Below are 22173 nucleotides of genomic sequence, written 5' to 3'. Positions count from 1 at the left end.
TTCTCTTTCTTTTCTACTTTTTTTTTTATCTTATTTTTCTTCTTCTTTTTCTTCTTCTTCTTGTTCCTCCTCCTCCTGCTCCTTTTGTCTCTATTCTATTCTATCATCTTCTACTTCCACAAATTTGTTCTTTTCTCATGCCGACTTTTTTACCAGCTCATGTGTACCATTAAACAATATCGGCTTGGTCAAAAAGACTATACGTATATATATATGTATATGTATACATAAAGTTTCATTCGAGGATCAAAGAGCGACCACGTGCTTCGCTACACGGTGAATACTATTACCGATCGTGACCGGTACGAGTTCTCAGTAACACGATGCTGTAATCGTTTCTTCGTCGCTTCGGTTTGCGAAAACAAGAAAGAAAGACCGAAAAGGAGGAAGGGAGGGAAGAGTTTCGTTTGCTTTTTGTGAAGGTGACAACGAGAGAATCCAACGGATTTTGTCGAAGGATTCGTTATTGCAGAAATAAACAAGAGTGAGAATTCGAAGACTACAAATGGTCGACTATTGGTGAGTCGAATTTTTTCTTCAAATTTTCGTTTTTTTTTTTTTTCTTATGTTAAGAATATGACGAAATAGAAGAAGACTGACGAAACCTTTCTCGCATTTATCGAATATTTATCCTCGTATCGCGAGTGTGTTTACCTTTCCGAGATGAGATATCGATTTACTATGAGTCCGTCCGTTCGACCGAGTTTGTGTGCGTGTTTCCTGATCTTGACAACGTAACAAAGAAACATATAATAAACGCGTTTTAAAATACGAGGCGAGATATTCGAAGGAACGAATAATTAATGGGATAATTTGAGATAGATCGATGAGGATCGAACGACGATTTCGCGTCATCTCTTTTGATCGACCGGCCAAAGGATCTTAAGTTGCTTTCGCTCTCTATATATTTGAAACACACTGTGAAATCGGGCTCCTCGAAGAAACTGTCACTTGTCGACCATCATCGTTAGTGTCCTTTATTTTGTTTTTATCCTTGGTCCGTTAAGCCGAAAACGATCATGGTTTATCGCGATCTAGAATTTTAGCCCAAGCTATCGATCTTGGCTAAGGTTTCGACAGCTATCGAGACCAGTTCTATTTGTTTTCTTTTTTTTTTTTCTTTTCTAAACTCATGTTCTTGCGAGAAAGGTTTCCGAGACGTTTCTTCTGATGAGTTCGTTAAAATTTACCAAAGACGTGCAATTTAGGATTCTCGTACATTTCATTCGATCGAAGATTTAAATAGTAATATTTAATGTTTAAATGTTATGATAGAAAATTAATTTCAATGATTAATTCGAAAGTATTCTTCGTCCTTCGGCATGAATCAGATACGAAATCCAAAGAAGGGAATGCCCTTGCCTTAATTAACGAAGATCGACAGCGACCAAGACGACCCCCCTTTGCGATAAGCACGAGGAAGGAGAACTGCCATGGTCAAAAGTGACGGTAGTAAAGCCGAAGCAGAGAGTCGCGTTAAGTGGAACCGTATTATTTCTTTCTCCTCTTCTCTTGATAGCTATCCGACTCGTTAAGCACAAAATTAATTAGTCAAATTTTTCTACGTCGCGTTTGGAATCTTTTCGAATAGATTTAGAAATCACAATCCTTACGTTTTTAATCAATTTTCCAAATTTTTAATCAATTTCTATACGATAAAAATATAGAAAATAATACAAAGATATCATACGTTCTGATATATTATGTTTGCAAAATTGAAAACATTAAAAAAAAAACTTTCTCTTTAGTTTTTCTAAAATTTCTATTTACTTTTTAATCCACAATAAAACGAAATTTCGAATCTTTCATAAATCCTGAGCTTTTCATCTCACGGTATATGTACATATACCTGTGTAAAAGATTTCGTTCGAGTTTGTACAATCGCTATATACCATGTTTGTTCCGATTCGTTGTTACATTTGAAAACCAAACGGGAAACGCAACAGCATGGACGATCTAGTATTTCCCCTTGTTGAGAGAAAACTAGGGGGTGAGAAAGTTTCGTTGACACCATCGGATTCGCTATGACGATGAGTAAGGAAAAGATGGATAGAGAAATGAATAGAGAGAGAGATAGAGAGAGATGTTGTAAGGCCCCATATACACGTATACTAGCATACACATATATTCTCTATGAGTTATTTTCCAAGTCCATGGGGGGGAGCAACGTTCATGGAGAATAATGCCCTAATGGTCCCAGGATGGGATTATCTCAGGTCAGGTACCCTCAGGAAGGGAAAGAAAGCTCACCGAATCGAGTAGTAGTAGTCCTCAGAATGTTCCATCCCGTCCCACGGTCCGTGATCTAACAACAATGTGACCCACAGCCTCTACCGAATAGGATTGCGCAAAAATCTATAGCTCTATATAGCTTCAGAATGTGTGGGAGGTTCTTTTTTCCCCTCTTTCTTACCCAAACGATTTCTTCCGTATTTCACCTTAAGAAAAAATGAGACTACCTTTGATATCCAACTTACGTAGACTGCTATATGTAGTAGTACTATTACATAGAGTAGTAATATTAATAGGTACGACAGTATTTCCTGTTTTTTCTTATCCAAATATCACGTATACCTCTTTTTTTGTTTTGATAATATTACTAAATGTAAGAAATGTTCTACAAATATCATAGAGTAATAGTAATGAAAAATTAGTTAACTTCATAAGGATTCAACATACTTCGAATTTGTTCGAACGTATTGTATTCGACTCGTTGGTTTGTCATATGTAATGTTTATGGATAAAGTTGCAGTTTTAAGATTGAATTTTCAACAATAGATTGATCTATTACTAAAAGTTGATTACTTAAAAATTTCTTTTGTTTAAAACTCATATTTTTTATTTCTTCAGATTAAGAGATTACGTGAGTAAAGAACTATAACCTCATATTTCTATATATTTAACTTAGGAATTAGATAACTCATCTTCCATAAATCAGTATAAAGGATCATTTTCGAACTGGATTTCTTAACTGCGAGTAAATAGATAAAACCATTAAATTTCAAATAAAAGATTTCTTCTCAAGTTTTCTTAGATTCATATACGTTTTAAAAATTATTTTTAGCAAAGAGAAACCTCCGATTCAACTCGTAACTTGTAGAATCTACGTAATGCCTGGTGCGTTCTCAAGGTCAAATAGACCTATACTTCTTTTCTTACTGTCTATTCTAGCGATATCTATATATATATATATATATATATATATATATATATATATATGTATGTATGTATGTATGTATATTCAACGAATTTTTCAAACGGGATTTTGAAAAGTCCGGTCGAATCAAAGTAAAAGACGAAAATCGGGTAGAAGCTAGTTCTGCTTAGCAACCGTTAGATCAACATACCCTAAGTCATTCCTCCATGGTCTGAACGTAATATTTTCTAAACAATGGAACTTACCGTTGAGGAAGAAGAGAGTGAGAGAGAATGTTCACAGGACGAAAGGTCCCGAATCAGGATACAGGAGGAACCGGTATTCCGAGGTAGGACCGTTGCTATGAGTCCTGCTTCCTTCTGATGGATACGAGTAGGATAACGGACCAACACGTGGGGGTTGAACGTAAAGTAAAGATGCGAGAAGATGCATATGAATGCTCACGTAGGAACGTATAAGACCCACTCCCTTTTGTAGACGAACGATTGTACCATTGTTGTTAGGTAGTCGAAGAGACAGGTTTCATTTATGGTCACGTATGGTAATGACTCTGTAAGGAAAAGTAGGGAGAGATAAAAAGACAGGAGCAGGCTCCCATGAGTCTCTCGCAAAGCGGGCGAATGGGCAGAATGAGGAATCGTCCCGGGATACGCAATATAAATTTGCATATTTTCGGCCCGCATCCTTCGACGTCCCACGTGGGAATGCAGAGGAGAACACGAGTACAGGTTAATCCCGCTCTCAAGGAAAGTCGTGCTCGGAGTGACGATGCTTTAACGGTTTCTTTTCCATGAACGAGAGCAACGGATTCAATATTGTTGACAAGGATATTCTGAATAAACCCTAACTATGAATGTCTTATTAATATTTGCTATTGATACGACATAAGATACGTTGACAAGAAGAATTTTTAATTTATCGTCTCCTTAGTTTTCTTTAAATTGGAAATGAAAGCATACACTTACATTTATTACAATTGGAGTTTACTCTCAATGAATATCAAAAGAAATATTATCGATCATGATACCTTAATGATAGGGTAGTTTCACGACCATATCACTGACATTATTCGTTCAACAACTCGAACGAGATCAATAGATTACATATCTTTCTTTTCTTTTTTTTTTCTTTTTTTTTTACCATATTTCCTTCGTTTCAATGATCATGACAACGGTAGCCTCGATATGGAATTTCGATTGCACGCGATGCATCCTGCATTTAAATAGTTATTTTTTTGCGACTTCATTCGCAATGAACAGGCAGTGAGGAAATGGATTCGACTGTGACCTTCGCTGCATTTGTACGTCGGGTCGCAAGGGCACCCAAAACAGACCATAAACGGAACAATGAAGTGTTTTGGTTGGCTGCCCGACCTTTTTTCTCTCTTTCTTCGGTAAAAACAGATTTCGAGGTATGAGGAGGAGGAAGCTCTTTGTCAACCTCGGTCGAAAAGAGACTCCCGTGAGTCTCGTTGTTGTCTCCATTGCTGGTATCTTTTTCTCTGTCGTCGTCATCGATGGTGGACTGTCCAGTGTCTAGAGAAGGACAATGGACCACCAGGACTGTGTTTCCATCCAAGATACGTACAATTAGCAACAATGCGGGAAACCCCCTGCCAGGCAGAACACAACCACCAAGCGAGAGCTGCTTCAACCCGCATAAATCCTTCACCATCGAGGATCTTTGCCAAATTCTCCTTTTTCTCTTTTAAACTATTTCTCGTCATTCTATACGAACCGGATCAATTCTTTGTTAACGTGAACAACTCTTCTCGACGTTTTTCTGGAATTATAAAAATTACATTATTCGCTGTGATCATTTTTGGCAGTTGATTTTTGACAGTTACATAGTATCCCAAAGATTTATAGTATTTCTTTTGAGATTTATTGCAAGTGAAATCGAATTAAAAGAAGCATTGAAATGACAAATGTTCGTAAAAATTCCTGGAAATTTCACAGAAATTTAATCTAAGATGAAATATCAATGCCGATCGGAGAAGGATGTAAAGGACGTATTATTATATGAACTATGTAGTGTAACTCGAGCACGCATGACAAGATACATAGGTATCTCGAGATTGATTTCATAAGGAGGGTATCGAGGTTCTCAGAGGATCGCGTTTTTGAGGCTGCTTTTCGAGTATGGTTAATGGCTCGCTCGGTTAAGTGACTTCGCTCGGTTTTCTTTTTATTTTTGTGAAAAAGAAGGAAAGAAGAAGGAGAAGAAGGACCCTACGGACATGTGTTGCGAGCGGGAGTCATTTGAAAAAGAGAGAGAGAGAGAGAGGGGGGGAGAGAGAAAGAGGGAGAAGGGAGGTGATCCTTCGTGTGTGGTCCTACCAGAGTCCTCGGTCAACGTGGAGCGTCGAGGTGTCGCCTTGTGTGTGGTATGCCATGGTGTCTTTACGTCGTACTGTGCCCGTCCCACGTGAAGCAGTATAAGCGTCAAGGAGCTCAATTTCTTTTTCTCTTTTCCTTCCTTCCTTTTTTTCTTCTTTCTCTTCCACGTGCAAACACCATGAACTGAACCTTCAGAACAAGAGACTTCGTAAGGGATACCGCTTTCATGGTGGACCCCCCGAGGTCTCCCTAACTTTCCCACTTCCTCTTCGTTTCGCGAAAGATTCAACGATCCTTTTTTCTCACCCTTCTTCGAGGCTAATTTTCAAAGGGCCAACAACTCTCTTGGATATCACAAAGCTGTTTTTAATAGGTTCACGTTATGGAACTCGATGTAAGTTCTTTTAAAGAAAGAGAGAAAGAGAGAAGGTGGAGAAGAAGAGGATGTTACGTAGGTTGTAGAAAATCCTCAGAGAATGCGGTGAAACGATGTGGGAGGTCGAACGTTCCGTTCGAATCATTTGTCAATGCAGCGCAGTTTAGCGATTCGTTTCACCGACACCAAAGTTCAACGGTGCTTCCATGGGTGTTGCCCTCTCTCTTTCTCTCTTTCTTTCTCTTTCTCCTTCGAGTTTCTCTCTTTCCATCTTTCAGCTTCTATTCATCCGAGAATCTCCTCCAACAGGCCTAGAAAGCACCGGAGGAGTTTTTTATGCTCCCGCTCGAACGTTTTCTTTCTTCCATGTGACCAGTCCAAGGTGTGAAATGTGTGATTAATTATCGGTTTTCGTGGGCGGGTTGAGCTGGCTCGAAAGGTCACCCTGCCGTTCGTTCTCCCATATGGACGAATAATTATTCGACCATTTGACCACTCTGAATTCGACGTATACATAATCGAAAGTTTGTTGCATATACGGGCTATCTCTTAAGTAGATATATTTATATAAAAAATATTGTTACAAAAAATCTAAACAGAAATTTAACATTTCTAATATTTAGTCCTAACTTTTTCACAAATCTAATCTTATATAGTGATCGAACAAAAAATTATCTAATTTTATATAACTTCGTACTTTGCAATTATTTATAACTATATCTAACGTTTATAAGAGTAAGCAAATTTCGGAAAATGTTCAGACGAATTTTAACTTTTTTTATTTTTTCATAAAATAACACGAGACGGTATCATCCCCCAAACATACCGCAGGTAGATAGGAAACATCTCGTATAGTAAACTTCGGACGTTCCTAAAGGTTGCAAGCCAAGCAAACAACGAGGAAAAGTCCGCAAATATTTTCTTTACCGGTATTGCAAGTCGCATTCGTTTCACGAGAAAAGTAGAAAAGGTGCGTAAGGTGAATAGATTTCTGCTCGGGCTTTTCGAACGATACATAAACCTAACCAATGAATGCCAAATACTTCGTTGACGGCGAGACAGAGGAAAAATATCGGGTTGGTCGTGCATTGATCTTGTTTATTTTTGACCTCACCTATAGTCGGCCACTCATCATGCTAAAATTCTTTCCAAGGTGAAGGTTCCTTTTTTCTCTTTCTGAGTGACTCAGGATCCAGGATCCATCTTTGATATATTTCGCATGACGAAAACTTCAACGAAACGAGATACCCATGGAGATGAAGTTGTTAAACGTTGAAGCGATCAGTAGATATAACAGAAGCTTGATCAATTCTCCAACGATGTTTGTTGCTCGTCGAAGAGACATCAAGATCAGCACACCATGTTGGAAGAGAGTTCAGTCTCGTAGTTACGGCGCCATGGGCCTATTAAAAATGATGCTTAAAGAACGAATTATGGAAATGAGCCGTCATACGAACGTTGGGTTCCCATATTACCGACGACTTAGTCCGTTCGCGTTGAAATTATAGGTTGCGTGAGCCTATCTCTTCTTCTTTTTCATTTTCTTCTTTTTCTTTCTCCTCTTTCTCCTCCTCCTCCTTCTCTTCTTCTTCTTCTTCTAAGTTAAGAGGACCCCTCGGGGAGGAATACATTACGCTGATTTTCGGAATCAGAGATTAAAACCTCCCGTCTTGGGGCTCTTCTCTTCTTTTTCTTTCTTCGTCCACCCTTTTCTACTCTTCTTCTCTCTTTCTCTTTTCTCCCCATGTTGTTCGAAGTTACACAAGCGCGTTTATAAAAGAATTCTTTGCTACTTTGCATTACAAAATAAGTTTGCGTTAAGGATGCCACAAAATTACAATAATTATATTGGACCATTTTGTTGATTATCTTTAGCAATATTTTTAGTTAATATGGCAATAAGAGTTAATGTGAGCAAGTTAACACCTACCGAAGGAACAAAGCATAAAAAAGTATATAATAAAATCACGCTTTTCTTTTACAATATTCCAATGATCGATCTACGAAAATATCGAAATAATAAATAGCATCGATAATTTTTTACGATCACTTTTGCTTGTAAAACATTTATGAAACATTCGTAAAATATTGATATAAAGTCGAAGAGATTTAATAAAAGAAGAATCTGTCCGACGTAAGAATTTATAAAAAGAACAGATAAACGCAACAAATCTTTTTTTTTTGTTTAGAGAAAATGTACAAATCTATCGGAAGAATTTCCGTAAGATAAAAAAAAGAGAAATTAAAATAACTATTAAACTTATGTAAAAAAAAAAAAAAAAAAAAAAAAAAAAATAAAAGTAAAATAAAATAAAAAGGGTTAGAAAAAGGAAGTACGTCCGTCGGGACAAGGCGCGTCGTGAGAGTGATGCGGCATGCGCGGCACGCTGCTTATAAACTGGTCACGTGACCGCAGCGGATCGACGAATCAGCAGACGGTAGCGGAGTACTGTCCGCCGACGCGGGAAAGGTCTTAAGAGAAGGAGGAAAGAAGGATCGGAGATGAGGGAGGATAAGACGAAGGAGGAAAGAAGAAGAAGAAGAAGAGGAAGAAGAGGAAGAAGGAGGAGGAAGAGGAAGAGGAGGAGGAGGAGGAGAAAAGAAAAAGAGAGAGAGAGAGAGAGAGAGAGAGAGAGAGAGAAAGAGAAGATTAGAGAGACGAAAGTTCACTTCTTTCTCGGTAGCAAGGTTCGAGCGGCACAGAGGTAGAGGACCCCCGCCGTGCTCTCCTGCTGCGACCGGTAGCCATCCTCTGTCCCGTTCTTAATACGCGTCACACATACATACGTACATATACATAGATAGAAATACACGAACATAGAAAGTAGTAACAAGAAAGTAGAAACGTATAATATTTAGGTATATGTACGATGGCGAAGGAGTTACGCCATTATGATATTAATATTCGAGGCTAAATGCAATTAATCAGACTATAGTTTTAGAGAAAATAACGTCTTTGGAAGTTTCATACGAAGTTTAGTACTACTCAAGGTCGTTTCTTAACGAGGACCCATTAAAACCCTACGATCGTTCGATACAATTTCAATTCGTTCGTTTCTATGGTCATGATTTTAAAGATTTCAATCTGATAACACTTGGTTAATACATGTATAAAGATGAATATATAAATAGAGATAATTATTTATTCATAGGGAAATATATTTACATGACTCATTTACGATCCATGCAAATAAAGTAAAGCTTATTCCTGTAAAATGCATCGATGATATCCGAACGATGAAGTAAGTAAGTAAGACGAATCATCGAGTCTCACGAGACGTTGCGTGCATCATCGACAGGCCTAAGGCTGTTGCTGTTGCTGCTGATGCATGTTCTTGAAGATCGGTAGCGAAGAATTAATTTTACCTAGTCAGCACAATCAGTTGTTCCAGATGGAAGTTCATGTCGATGAATCTTAAAACAAAAGCTACGCTTTTTTACATTTCTGTCCGTCGAAAAGAAAGAACATAAACTTGATGAAGTACGGAAATGTTCACTCTCACGACACTCGAAATTCGAAATCGCAGCTTTCTAGTAGATTCAAAGATCTTGACAGGAGAAGAGAAAGAAAGGGGAAAAAAAGAGCAGACACTCGTCGTTAGACCACCAACGGTGCAACCAAATAAAAAGTACACTGAGGACGGCAGCGAGCGCGGGAATTTCAACCCCCGCTGCGTGTACGAGAACGAGTAGAGAGAAAAGAGTGGAGAGAAAAGAGAAAGAAGGATCTTACGTGTACAACCCTTTTCTCAGGGTATTTTTATAATGAGAACCACATGCTAAGTGCCACGCGATCTATATATTCTTTTTCTCTTGTACGACATCAATGAAAAGAACTTCAACCGTGCGGGTTCGAGATCTCAATTTTCCTTCGATGCGGTATTTGAGAACAGAACAAGCATCTCGATGATTCGCTCGAAATAAAATAAAAAAAAAAAAAAAAGAAAAGAAAAGAAATTTTTTTAGCAATGGGAACGATAAGTCATCGATTAGTATCGATAACTAGAAACAAAATATGCTTATTTATTAATTATCTTTCATGTTGATTAATCTTATTAATGAATATTTCTAGCTATAATTGTATGATGATACATTATTGCATCGATCCTACCGATTTTTATGTATAATTATGTATTCTAATTTCAAAACAAATTTACAATCATTTTTGCATTGTATTAAATATAATTCAAGCTTCTATTAATTTGTAGGTATTTTCTAGTTGACTTAAAATCATCCAAATTCATTTTAATCAATGAACGAAATAAAAAATCGAAATTACGTTATTTATCAAAACATCAACGAGAGACGTTCTTAGTAGTTAAAAGTTCTAGTACGATTTTATCAAAAGAAATTTCATTTCTTTTCAAATCCTTCCTCTCGGAGTCAATAGATAACCCATAAAAGGTATAAGAGCTACCGAAACGCCAAGAATCTTCTCTCTCTCTCTATCTTTTTTTCTCTCTTTCTCTTTCTCTAATTCTCTCTCTGTTCGGTCAAAAAATTCTCTACAACAAGTTACGAAGAGATATCACAGAATACTGGAATCAAATCTAAATGAACGATCTAAAGATGGTGAAAGAGGAGAGAAGTAAAACTTCTAGAAGAGAGAAAGCAAAAGAATGAGTGAGAGAAAAAAAGAGAGGGAATATGGCGCTATCTCTGTCAGATCTCAATCTAAAAACTCCGAACATATTTTCTCGAGTTTAGAGCCCGAGCAAGCCATCCAATTGGCTGTTGCTTTGTAGGATCTCCTTCTCCCACGCTCTCTATCTTTTTCCACCTTCTACTACTCTTTCTCTCTTTCTCTCTGTTTCTTTGTATCCTTTCCTTGGACTCTCTTCTACCTGTTCGCCGCGATCCTCGAGATCAAAGAACGCCGACAACGGCAGTTCGGTCCGTGGGGTGTCATGCGAGATGAAGGGTGGGAACCGGAGAGAAGAGAGAATCTAAAGAAAAGAACGAGAAAGAGAGAACGAAAGAGAGAGAGAGAGAGAGAGAGAAGGTAGAAACGGTGTACCATATTCATTAATACGTTCAGGTAAAGACGTTGGGGGTACATTCACTTTTTTTACAGAACCCAGATAAATAATGAACGTCTTTTCGTGCCTGAAATCTTTAATTAGTATTTTTTAATCATCCCTTTATTGCTATGGGCACCAATGTGAGATAAAATCTATCACGGTAATGATTTGACGATCGATTATGAAAAATCGAATTAGTTAGTGAAGGGGTCCATAAGGTTCGCGAAAGAGATTCTTAATCGTTTCTTTTTCTTTCTTTTCCTTTTTTTTTTTTTTTGATCTTTTAAATCGAGATCGTAAAGATACGATCGTTTACGGGAAAGGCAGGGTTACACGCACCGTGTCTCCAGATCATATCCTAAGTTCAGATCTAGAGACAAAGGCGTTCGCGTTCCTCGAGCCATCCTCCATTTATTAACGTCTATCTGTCGTCTGGCATCTGCCGTGTCGTCGTAAAAAAATCTCATCCCTCCTCTCTTCTCTCCTACTCTTGTCTCGTCTTCTTCTTTTTTTCATTCGACATCTAACAACTCATAGATAATTGTGACTCGATTTTCATTCTCCAAATCTAACGAGTGTATATAGTTATAGTCGTGAATGATATAAAAAAAAAAAAGAAAGAAAAAAAAAAGGTTATCCAATTTGTTGCGTAATTCGAATAGTTTTTATAAGCATTCAGAAGATACAGATGTAGAAATTGTATGATAATTTTGAAGAAAAAGAGAACAGTAAAAAAAAAAAGAAGAAGAACAGACGGAGGTCGTTAAATTCATGTTTACCCAGTTATCTCATTTGGGCTAATGCAAGACGACCCCCCCGATGGTGTTATCGAAGTGTCATAGCGATAACTTCGTGATATGTCCTCTTCGAAAAATGTATGCGGTGCTTTTGTCGAACATTCTCTCTACTCGTGCGAAAACATTTATTTTTTTTAAGCGTTTTACAGCCTTGAATTTGCCGTAGCTTCGCAGAGGGCGTTACCGTAATGTTCGCTTATAAATAACAGAACTTTTAAACACCATTTATAAGAATTAAACAATGTAATTCTATAATGAATTCAATAAAATTTTATTAGAAAACTTGAGAATCACTGAGAATGATAGCAACAGGTGTATCTTGATTACCTGTCGTTCCGCCTTGTTTACCACGTTATGTCGGTAGATCGAACGAACGAAGTCAACGAGATTAGATTGTCGTTTTTACTCGTTAGCACTCCAAGTAAGAAGACATAAAAGTACGATATTTTTCTATATGATATCGTTCGATTTCGTTCGATTAACTCCAACGTATGAAGATTTGATCGATAAATTTCTCTACATGAATGTATGTACTTCTGTATGCATTATAATATATATATACACACACAAAACACACACATATGTATATATATTATATAATATATATATAATATATATATATATAACTGTATGTACTAGTGTGTATGTGTTTGCGTGAATGTGTATGTAAGATAGCTGCGATTTATGCAAAGTATGTCACAGACGTAAAACAAATACGAACAACATACATATGTACAAAAAAAATATACGTTGTTATCTACGAAAAATATACATATATATATACACATATTGTACATTTCTGTGGCTTCCTTCTCTTTCGATCTGCTCGATTTGCTGATCGAGAAATAATCTATCGAGCAAAGTGCATTACGTAGGAAAGATTTTTCACTTTTATTCGTCTTTTCTTCACCATTTTATGAAGGAATTCCACATATTCGTTACCAAAAGACCTTCTCTAAATTTCAATATGATTATTTATTAAAGATTTTACAAATATTACTCTTGAAATTAGAAGAAAGAAAAATTTTTCCATAAGTTGTCGCTGACAATTGAATAAAAATACATACATACATCAAAATATACATTTAAAAATATATATATACGAAATAAACAAGAATATTGATAAAAATTCATTGCAATATTTAATTAAATTTATTATTAACTACTTCGTCGATGAAATAAATAATTGTTTCGGTGTTTGAAGAAAAAAAATAAATTCATGTCTCACTCTACTACGTTAACTCGTCGAATAAAAAGATTAAGAAAATTATTAGAAAAAGAAAGACAGCCTATTCTATTTTGATCGATAGTTAGTAGACGTCACACATTATTAGAAAAGAATTCTGATGGAGATGATCGATTAGAGAAAACCGAATAGGAGGTAACTAGAATGGTCTTTGCGCATCGTTGACGTCTTGAAATGTTTTCTAACACAACCATCTATCTTTCTATCTCTTTCTCTCTCTCCTTCAATTAACATAGCCTTATTCACAATCGAACATAGACGTTCGTACCTAACAGTCGTAACGTTCGAAGAACGAATGGACGACCGATCATTGTTTGTTGACTTTTACGAAGTCGAGAAGCAATGTGTCACGCGACAGCTTCGTGTCTTCGAAGCAAGTGAATAATTTCAAGGACACTGTTTCTGGACCACTCCAGATACAAATAACTTTCATTCTCTTTACTGAGAAGCAAAGTGAATCAATTGATATATACAGTTAATTCATTTTTTCTATCTTTTTTCCTAAATGAAAGAAATTAATATCGATAAACGTCGATCGATATGTTAGGTGTTGATAATATCAATAATAATATCGATACGATCATATTTAAATCGAGACAGATCGTCATGTTACGTCGAATGAATGTATTTTCCTTCGCGATAAAATTTAGGATTATGATATTTCTAAATATGACATTTATGGGAACTAAATATAACACACAAAAAAAAATAGATCCGATATAGATAAAACGATTCTTCAGTCGTAATATCAATCTCGTTGACAAAATTCCGACAGGTCTAACGCGGCTAATGATCCGTACATAATACGAATCGTATTACGTAATGATTCTCTTTTACGGATTTTTCCTCCAGCAGAGAGTAATCGATAATGATAGTCGATAGAATTCATGAGGACACGAGATCGTGTGAATTTCCGAAATTCTTTGGGTGACCTTCGCTCTGTTCTCATCCTTTATACATGTATTCTAAAATCGATAGAGTATAGCGGCCAAACTCATATCACTTCAAATATTTACTTCTCTTTAGCTAAGTTAATATTGAGAATTGTAGCTTGACGTAGACTTTTTTTTTTCAAAAATAAATTAATTCGTTATAAAACTTTTTTTCATGATACTTTTTCACGACGCGATACAAAGAATTCAGATAAAAATAAAATAAAACGAATACGTTCGAATTTCCCCAAAGTTTTTCGGTTTTCGTCTCTCGACCTTCTTCAACTTCCTGAATAAAATAACAAAAACGCGAAGCCTCGAAGGTCGACTCTGTCTCAGGGACAAAGCCGTAGGGCAAATTGCGTGCTCCTTTCCAAGATATCGTCGATCTTCGTGAAACATATTCGTTATCGTATGAATACAAAAGTACAACGGAATGATAGAAGACGAGCAATAAACAGAACTTTGTTCCTTCTCTCTCGTTCAGTCATATCATTGGGATGTTAAAGAAAGAAGGATGGATAAAGAAGAAGAATAGGGATGGAAAGAAATTTGTGATGGATCGTGATATCATGTAGGAGGTAGAAAGAAGGGATAAAGACAGATAAAAGAGAAAGAAAGAAAAATATGAAACAGAACGAAAGAGAAAGAAAAAGAGAGAGAGAGAGAGAGAGAAAGAATAAACGTAACATCTCTTTTTCTGAGAAAAACCTTTATTTATAATTGCTGGGAGCAATCGAGACGTCGATCCTCCCAGGAGCATCGCGAATCCCTACAGACTGATTTATAAATTACCATTATTACTTGCTTCCAGGCAAAAGTCCGTAGAACATAGGACCTCGAGAGCCTCCAAGAGGTCGTAACCTCGATCTACTCTCGTAACGTCTTTCCAAACACACGTCGGACCGATTTATCGCATGGACCCGTCGAACCGGTCCTACTGCTACTTTTACAGACTAATCGTAATGATATCGTTGTTCTGGTCTAAAAATAACAATACGATGAAAATAATGATAAGTTCAATTACATATAGGTCCAAATGTATGTGCTAGTCGTTCTATTCGTTCTTATCCTATCGAAAGACTCGTACTCCTTAATCTAGAATCGGTTTTCTCTTTTTTTCAAGTACTTTTTTGATAGATATAACAGATGGTGATTTTGCAAAAGAGACAAAACGTGTAAACGATCAGCGATGATTATTTTTGGCTTCCCCCCTCCCTTGTCCCGATTGAAGCTATCAGGGTTCCAAGTGTATCGCGGATCAAACGATTAAAGATGTATGACTTCATCGAGAATTTCGATAAGATCGTTTCGGTTGAGCTAAAGAAAAAACAATTTTCACTGTTGGTAGAATTGTTTCAACGGGAGACGATAAGTTGTGATCTTAATCTCGATCCGGTAAAGATTCAATGAGAACGGTCTATCTTTTACTTATTCTCATTCATCAGCAAGTTTCTTAGACGATCGAGTTTGGATCGACCTCTAATAGAAGATCGCTCGATCGCTCATCCATGCGAGGCGGACACTGTCTCGTCTCAGCCGAGACGTCTATGAGTTCACGATACGTAACAGCTGTCTCTTTCTCACTCTCGCTCTCTCGCTCTCTCGCTCTCTCTCTCTCTCTCTCTCTCTCTCTCTCTCTCTCTCTCTCTCTCTCTGTCTGTCTCTCTTTCTTTTCTCAAGTGAGTCTGTTATCGTTCGTCGCCGAGGGAGCGAGGCGGAAAGTGGGGGCGTCAAAGACGATAGCTAGCTAATATATAAAGCTTCTTCGTTCTCCGATGGCATCAGTTTTCAAACATTCTCCGTATGTGCCGCATTAAAATAATTTTCATAAAACGATCACTCCGGTTCTACGCACGCTTGATCGAAAAAAAAAATATGTGCGATAAGAGTTGAAAAATATCGATCGATTGTATCTAAACCCGTCTGTTGTTTTCTCGGACGAAGAAAGACAAGAGAACGATTGATAAAAATAGTGAAAATAAAAAGATGGAAGTCTCGCTGTTTTAGCACCGATTGGATTCGGTGAACCCAATTAAAAATCTTTTTAATATTATTTGATTCGTGGAGAAACAAGCGAAAAGAGGAATCACGTGTATAGATCGACAAATCAATCGAAAGATCTTACGATTCGCTTATTAACGAGGCGAGAATTTTCGATTGCGAGTGCCACGGCTACGTCTAACCGATCGACCGTCAGACTCCAGCATCGTTATGTTCTCGATCGAATACAGCAAACAATTCCTGAGCTACCGTATACTCAAGTCGAACCGGTTCAAATACATCTGACGATACGGACTCGGACTAAGTGCTAAAAAAAGGGGGGTGCGAAGGGCTGAGGAAGAGTGGCGAGTGCGTGTGTGTATGTATTTTATGCCGGCAACGACTTTGTGTTCCTACGGTCAGCTCAGAAATCAAGGATTCAGGATTCAAGGGTTCTCGATAATCAGCAAGACCTGGAAAGTCTTGTAATCTTCGCGTTCGATGGAAAAATTGACTTCTTTGACGATTAGGCCGTAGGAGAGGAACAAGGTTTCCTTGGTACCTTCGAGAATCGAATAGTAAACTTTCCGAAGGAACGGAGAATAATATCGATCTATTAGATTGTCGAAAGAAGCGGAATGCTTCGTAAGCTATCCTGAAACGAAAAGGGAAAGGATTGCAGGCTGGTACTTTCCAAGTACCATCTCATTTAGGATTATATCTTGTACGTAAGCTAGTTCAGCTTTTTGTCCTTAGAAGGATCGGAATTAAAGTTAGGAGAAAGAGAGAGAGAGAGAGAGAGAGAGAGAGAGAGAGAGAGGAATACTAAGTTGCATTTTTTACCGAAGGACAAGCATCCGAAAGAGATCTTCGATCGAAGCAGCAATTAAAACCGAAATCTGCACGTCTTTGGTAGACCCGACGAGGTTCTTCTTTAAAAGGCAGCAAAGGGAAAAAGGGAAAGAAAAAAAAAATGATCGTTTACGTTCCGGGCAGAATGCCAAGCCACGTTGGTCCCTACGGTGCCGCTCGTTATCCTGGCACCCTGCTAGGAGCGATCCCGGGTTTTTACAACCCGGTTTCCGGTTACTCCAACTCGAACTACTACGGGGGCTTGGGCCAGCAACACCAGCATCACCAGCATCACCAGCTCCACCAGCAACGCCAGGGATCGCTAGACCTTCCGGTTTGGCCTCGAAGGATGCCGGCCGAGGAGGAACTGGGAAACTCTCCGAGCGTCGCTCTGGTCGGCCTCGGAGTATCCTCTCCTGCTGGACTCGGAAATGGAGGACCGCCGAGTCCTGCCCACAGCGACTCCGATGCCTCCAGTTCCAGTCTCGAGCTAGGTTCCGTTCGGAGGGGTGAAAATGCCCAACTCAAATGCAGGTAAGAATATTATCAATGCTATCTACCAATACACTTGACGAGTTGTCTATCGAATATTTCTTCATATAGCATAATAAACGTTGTAGATAATAAGATAATGATACGTTATCGATAGAGAGATACATGATACGATTAATAATTAATAGATTAGCCAATAAGTACACCTTTCATACCCGATTAATTAGTTTTCACAAGATTTCTCTAACATTCGATATTATCATTTTTTAAGTTTGGACGTATTAATACATCGTTCAATACGTTAAACTGTATCGCGAGTCTCTGACGAATTTATCTTCCTTTATAATATTTTATATTATCTCTCCGATTATTCTATAGCGAGAATAATCTGTTTTTAGCAGCTACTTCAAATGTTGTGGAATAGAACCGAAGGGATAACATAAGACGCAATTACTAATATAGCCCAAAAAATTAGACGTGCTCGAAATGAAAGAAAATATCTCAAGAAAGAGAAAAATTCAATCGGATTCTATAATGACATATTAGCTTTCCGTAATGTTTCCTGATACTTGGTGATAGCATTTTATCTAAAGTCGCCCCTCTCATAGTCTCTCCTCGTAACATTATCTAAAGACATTTTTGTTTCTTCACGTCGTTTGAAGTAGCTTAAAGATTATGCATACCCCCTTATCGCGTAAAAACAAATGTTCTAATCTTGGTAGAAGCCTCTTTTTACCTCTTTTATCCTTCTTCTTTCTCTTTTTCCTCTTCTACGCATACACTTTACAATGATAATGGCAGAATGACAAACGTTATATTCTCGCGCCATCTGTGAGTTTGCGTTTTATCTGTAAACATTGAGTTTATTGCACTTTCAAAACAACTGACAAAAAATTTCGCGATCTTGTTTTGATCAATAAAAATAATTTGATTATTTTAATATTACTGATCGAGAATGTATCAACTCGAATATTATTTAAAAATACGGGAGACATTTTAACTTCTTTATCTAGCCGTTGTTTCTGCTTGTTTCTCTCTTTCTTGCTTTTGAAACGACATTTTAATTTATCTCTCTTGTACACTCCTGCACACACGCACGTGTGCATGTATAAAATATACATGTGCGACGCGTCATATTCCGGTTGCAACTAGTTTACTGTATCTTAAGAGTTGGATGATATCAAAGATCTCTCGAGTATATTCTAAGCAGATTTGAAAAGATTCTCATTTCTAGTTTGAGTTCGATGACTGTAAAACTCGGAAAGCAAAACTGTTTTGTTTCACGTCGAGACAAGTTTTTTCATGTGTAGACACAAATACAAGGTAAAAGAGTTAAAAGGAAAAGAAAACACGACGATACTTACGAAGTTTCGAGTTTTAATTTTCTTCAAATTTTACGATTACATTCAATCTGTCACAAAATACGTCCATGTATAAAATAATTTCCAGTGAACACTCTCTAGTGAAAATTCTAGAAAAACGCGACGAGTATCGAAAGAAAGACTTATATATTCAATATGAATTAATTTTCCGATTATTATTAAACTTATAAAAATATCGTGAAACGAATAAATTCAGCGTAAAAAAGCGAACGCTTTCCTGATAGAATTACGAACATGATTAGCAACATGAGGTTTGATTTACGTAAATATTTTTTTACGATTTAACGTACGAATAAAAGCAAAAAAGTAAAATCCTATGATTATTTAAAAAAAAAAAAGAAAGAAAGAAAGAAAGAAAAAAGGAATATTACTTAAAATAATATTTCTGCGTACGTAGATACATTCAACTCTCGTTATAAAACTTCAATGAATTATCATCATCGGTTGTCTTCGATAAAAAATTTTGGAAAAGGACGAACTTACGTAAATTTCTAAAGAAGGAAAATTTTCCCGTCGTACCTGGCACGTGGCGATTACGTGAAAATTTCAAAGCCTTATCGTCGAGAACAAAGACGCTATCGCTCTATTGTAAATTAAAAGATACAGATGGATTTGCGTCAAAGACGATTCGATCAAGTCGCAGGATATCTCATAGTAGATCATTTTAAGAGAGAAGAGGGAAAGGGGAAGAGAGAGAGAGAGAGAGAGACAGAGAGAGAAAATGGAATCTTTCCAACTTGTAAAGAATCGTTCAATGAATTCGTTTTTGTACGTTAGTAACACACAAAAATCGAATCTTTTTCTCGATCGTTAACGTAAGAATATATTCCTTGAAGGCACCTTGATCTACGACCCCCTGTTGCACGTATCCGATTAACGGAATACAAAGTCACTGGACTACGAGAGAGAAAGAGATAAAAACTTAGGACGACCAACAAATAAACTAGTGTCAAATGACGCCAATCGCAAAGTGGTCGGAATTGATATCAATTGTTCGTACGATTCGTGGCGGATATTTATGACGCAAATCGTACGACGATAATTTCGATGTATGTACATCCAAGTCTGATCTATGTATATTTATATTACATCCGATCATCCGAATAATCCCGATGTCATCTTTATATATACTTTGTTAAGGCGCAAATGATTTCGATTCTTGCTCCCTCGAAGCCGAATTACAGTCGAGATTGAAACAACTGCGTTTCTATTCTTGCAAAATTGTGTCTTCGAAAGGTCAAGTCGAAGTTGATAAGTCGAGTTCGAGAGAGTAAGATTACTCATCCATTCAGAGAGAATAATCTTAAGATATCGCATAAGAGTAGACAGAAGATATAAATCCATGTAAGCAAATAATTCCAAGATGGGATTTTTCTTACAGATGGCAAAATTGTGGCCGATGGTTCACGTCATTGGAACAGCTTGCTGGACATGTTGCGAGACTGCATGCTGCGCCTGGTGCTCGAGGATTGTTTTACTGCGGATGGGAAGGATGTGCGAGAGGTGAACGTGGATTTAATGCCAGGTAAGGAAACTTCTTTTTTCAAAATGTGAATTAATCGGCAATTAAGAAAGATAATCGATATTTTTTTGATCAGGTACAAGATGTTGGTCCACGTCCGTACGCATACGAACGAGAAACCACATCATTGTTTTCAATGCGATAAAAGCTTCAGCAGGGCGGAGAACCTAAAGATTCATGCTAGATCCCATACTGGCGAAAGACCGTATGTCTGTCCTGTCGAAGGTTGCAATAAGGCCTATTCTAATTCTTCGGACAGATTCAAACATACCAGAACTCATGCCGTCGATAAACCGTACTGTTGTAAAGTACCAGGATGTCCAAAAAGGTACACGGATCCTTCGTCCCTGAGAAAGCATGTGAAAACTTACAGGCACTACGTAAACAACAATGATAAAGTGCAGGAGAAGAATTTTGATGAGAATAGTTTACAAGATAAAACGAGATTCGATGCTACCTCACCTGAGAAACAGAGCAGTACCACCCATTCCGAGTCCGATAAGAAAGACTCCAGTATCGAAAGTAGCAACACCTCTTGCTCGAGCCCAAAGGCGAGCAATAGCTTCGAGGAGCAGAAAAATTTTGTCGAATGGAACAATATGTACAATCTACAAGATCAACGGAAGGAACAGGAACTGGTGCAAAATTCATATGCACAGGAAGTAAAAATCTATTCGAAAATCTATGACGACAGTTACATAATACCGGATAGAATTCAAGTGAATCCGATCTATGCAAATACGGCTGGTAATACGATTATAAAGGGATCCGTGATGTCTCCCCGTACCAGTCCAGGACACGTTCCAGATACATTGCCCATAAGAATCGGAATGCAATCGACACCGATAAAAGCCGAAGAACCCATGGAATGTCAAAGTAAAATAAGCACAGTTGATTACAGAAATATCGATTCCATCGTGAATAGCACACCATGCAAGAAGGAGAACAACTCGATCGGTTGCGATACTGTAAGAAACTCTGTGATAAAACGAGCCGAAGACGTTAAGATGGAAGTGATCGAGCAAAAGCTAACAAAGGAGGAAACCAAAAAAGATATGGTTGAGTGCTGCTGCCGTCACAAATGTTGCGTTCATAGCAACGATAATATTTTGGAGAAAACCAAGATACTTTCTGATCTTATTCTCAAGTCGCAAAATCCACTCTTTCGACATCTTCTTGGTTCGGTGGATCTGCAGTATGGTTTACAAAACATGTGGAGTAACATCGTCGACAATACCAATACCTGCGGACAAGACCTTAGAGTCAAAAATGAGAATATCACCGAAATAGAACAAGATCTTCCATTGGACCTGACAGTCAACAAGTAATGGTGTATCTAAAGGAAATTTCCATAAAAATTTATCAAAAGGCTTATCTATAATTTGTGCCTCAATAGGTTTTCAAAATGTAACGTATGTATGTATGTGTATTCCCAAGTGTTAATCATTTGAAATTGACAAATGTAGAAAGACAATTAGTAGACGTAAAATGGACTTTGTCTTAAATTATAATATTACGAGTTATATAAAAATTAATTAGTATTGACAATTTTCACTGTATAAGCCGGCGCCATTGATTGTGTATACATAATCAATAAGATCTTCTGTACAATTCGAAATCACAATCAATTATCGATACACTATTACGATGTTTTATATTAAAAAACATATATATGTAATATATGTAAATAGAAAAAATATATATACAAATATTATATATATCTGTACGCACGTTCGTACAAGCGGTCCACCTGAATATTAATAAGTGGGAAATGTGATTTCCCGATTCGAAAAGCGCGTTCGACTACAGAAAAATATTGAATAAAAATATATTATTTATGTAAAAATCATTTATTCTTTTTAAATGTAACAAACCCCCAACACTGTTATTATTCTTTTTTTTTTCGGCATCGCATAATCTTTCTTTCAACAGTAATGAAATGACATGACGTGTGTAGGCTTTTTGTCATCATGCTGCTTCTTAATAAGCGTGTACAACGACGTAAGCAGCAGACAATGCACATAAATCATATTTAGTAACGAAATTAATATGCATCCACTATAAATGGAAACCC

General features: G+C 37.2%; 1 protein-coding gene across 2 annotated transcripts; it reads left to right on the top strand.

The window, feature by feature from the left end:
* Positions 1-15659: 15659 nt before the first annotated feature.
* Positions 15660-21948, top strand: LOC122629131 (zinc finger protein ZIC 1-like). 2 transcript variants are annotated; one of them, XM_043812199.1, is made up of 4 exons: positions 15660-16575; positions 16700-17237; positions 19959-20102; positions 20176-21948. In XM_043812199.1, exons 2-4 carry the CDS (start codon positions 16825-16827, stop codon positions 21425-21427), a joined length of 1809 nt encoding a protein of 602 aa, XP_043668134.1. In that variant the 5' UTR covers positions 15660-16575; positions 16700-16824; the 3' UTR covers positions 21428-21948. The 2 variants fall into 2 exon arrangements, with proteins under 2 accessions (XP_043668134.1, XP_043668133.1); XM_043812198.1 differs by having other exon boundaries at positions 15660-17237.
* Positions 21949-22173: the final 225 nt, after the last annotated feature.

Source organism: Vespula pensylvanica, chromosome 5 (assembly GCF_014466175.1).
Source record: "Vespula pensylvanica isolate Volc-1 chromosome 5, ASM1446617v1, whole genome shotgun sequence".
Lineage (NCBI taxonomy): Eukaryota > Metazoa > Arthropoda > Insecta > Hymenoptera > Vespidae > Vespula > Vespula pensylvanica.
The sequence above is the reverse complement of the archived record's forward strand: the minus strand, read 5'-3'. Positions and strand labels throughout refer to the sequence as shown.

Coding starts and splice junctions, on each gene's coding strand:
- LOC122629131 (XM_043812199.1), top strand. CDS start 16,825: ATGATCGTTTACGTTCCGGGCAGAATGCCAAGCCACGTTGGTCCCTAC. Junction 17,238..19,958: donor AATGCCCAACTCAAATGCAG/GTAAGAATATTA, acceptor TTTTTCTTACAG/ATGGCAAAATTGTGGCCGAT. Junction 20,103..20,175: donor GAACGTGGATTTAATGCCAG/GTAAGGAAACTT, acceptor TTTTTTGATCAG/GTACAAGATGTTGGTCCACG.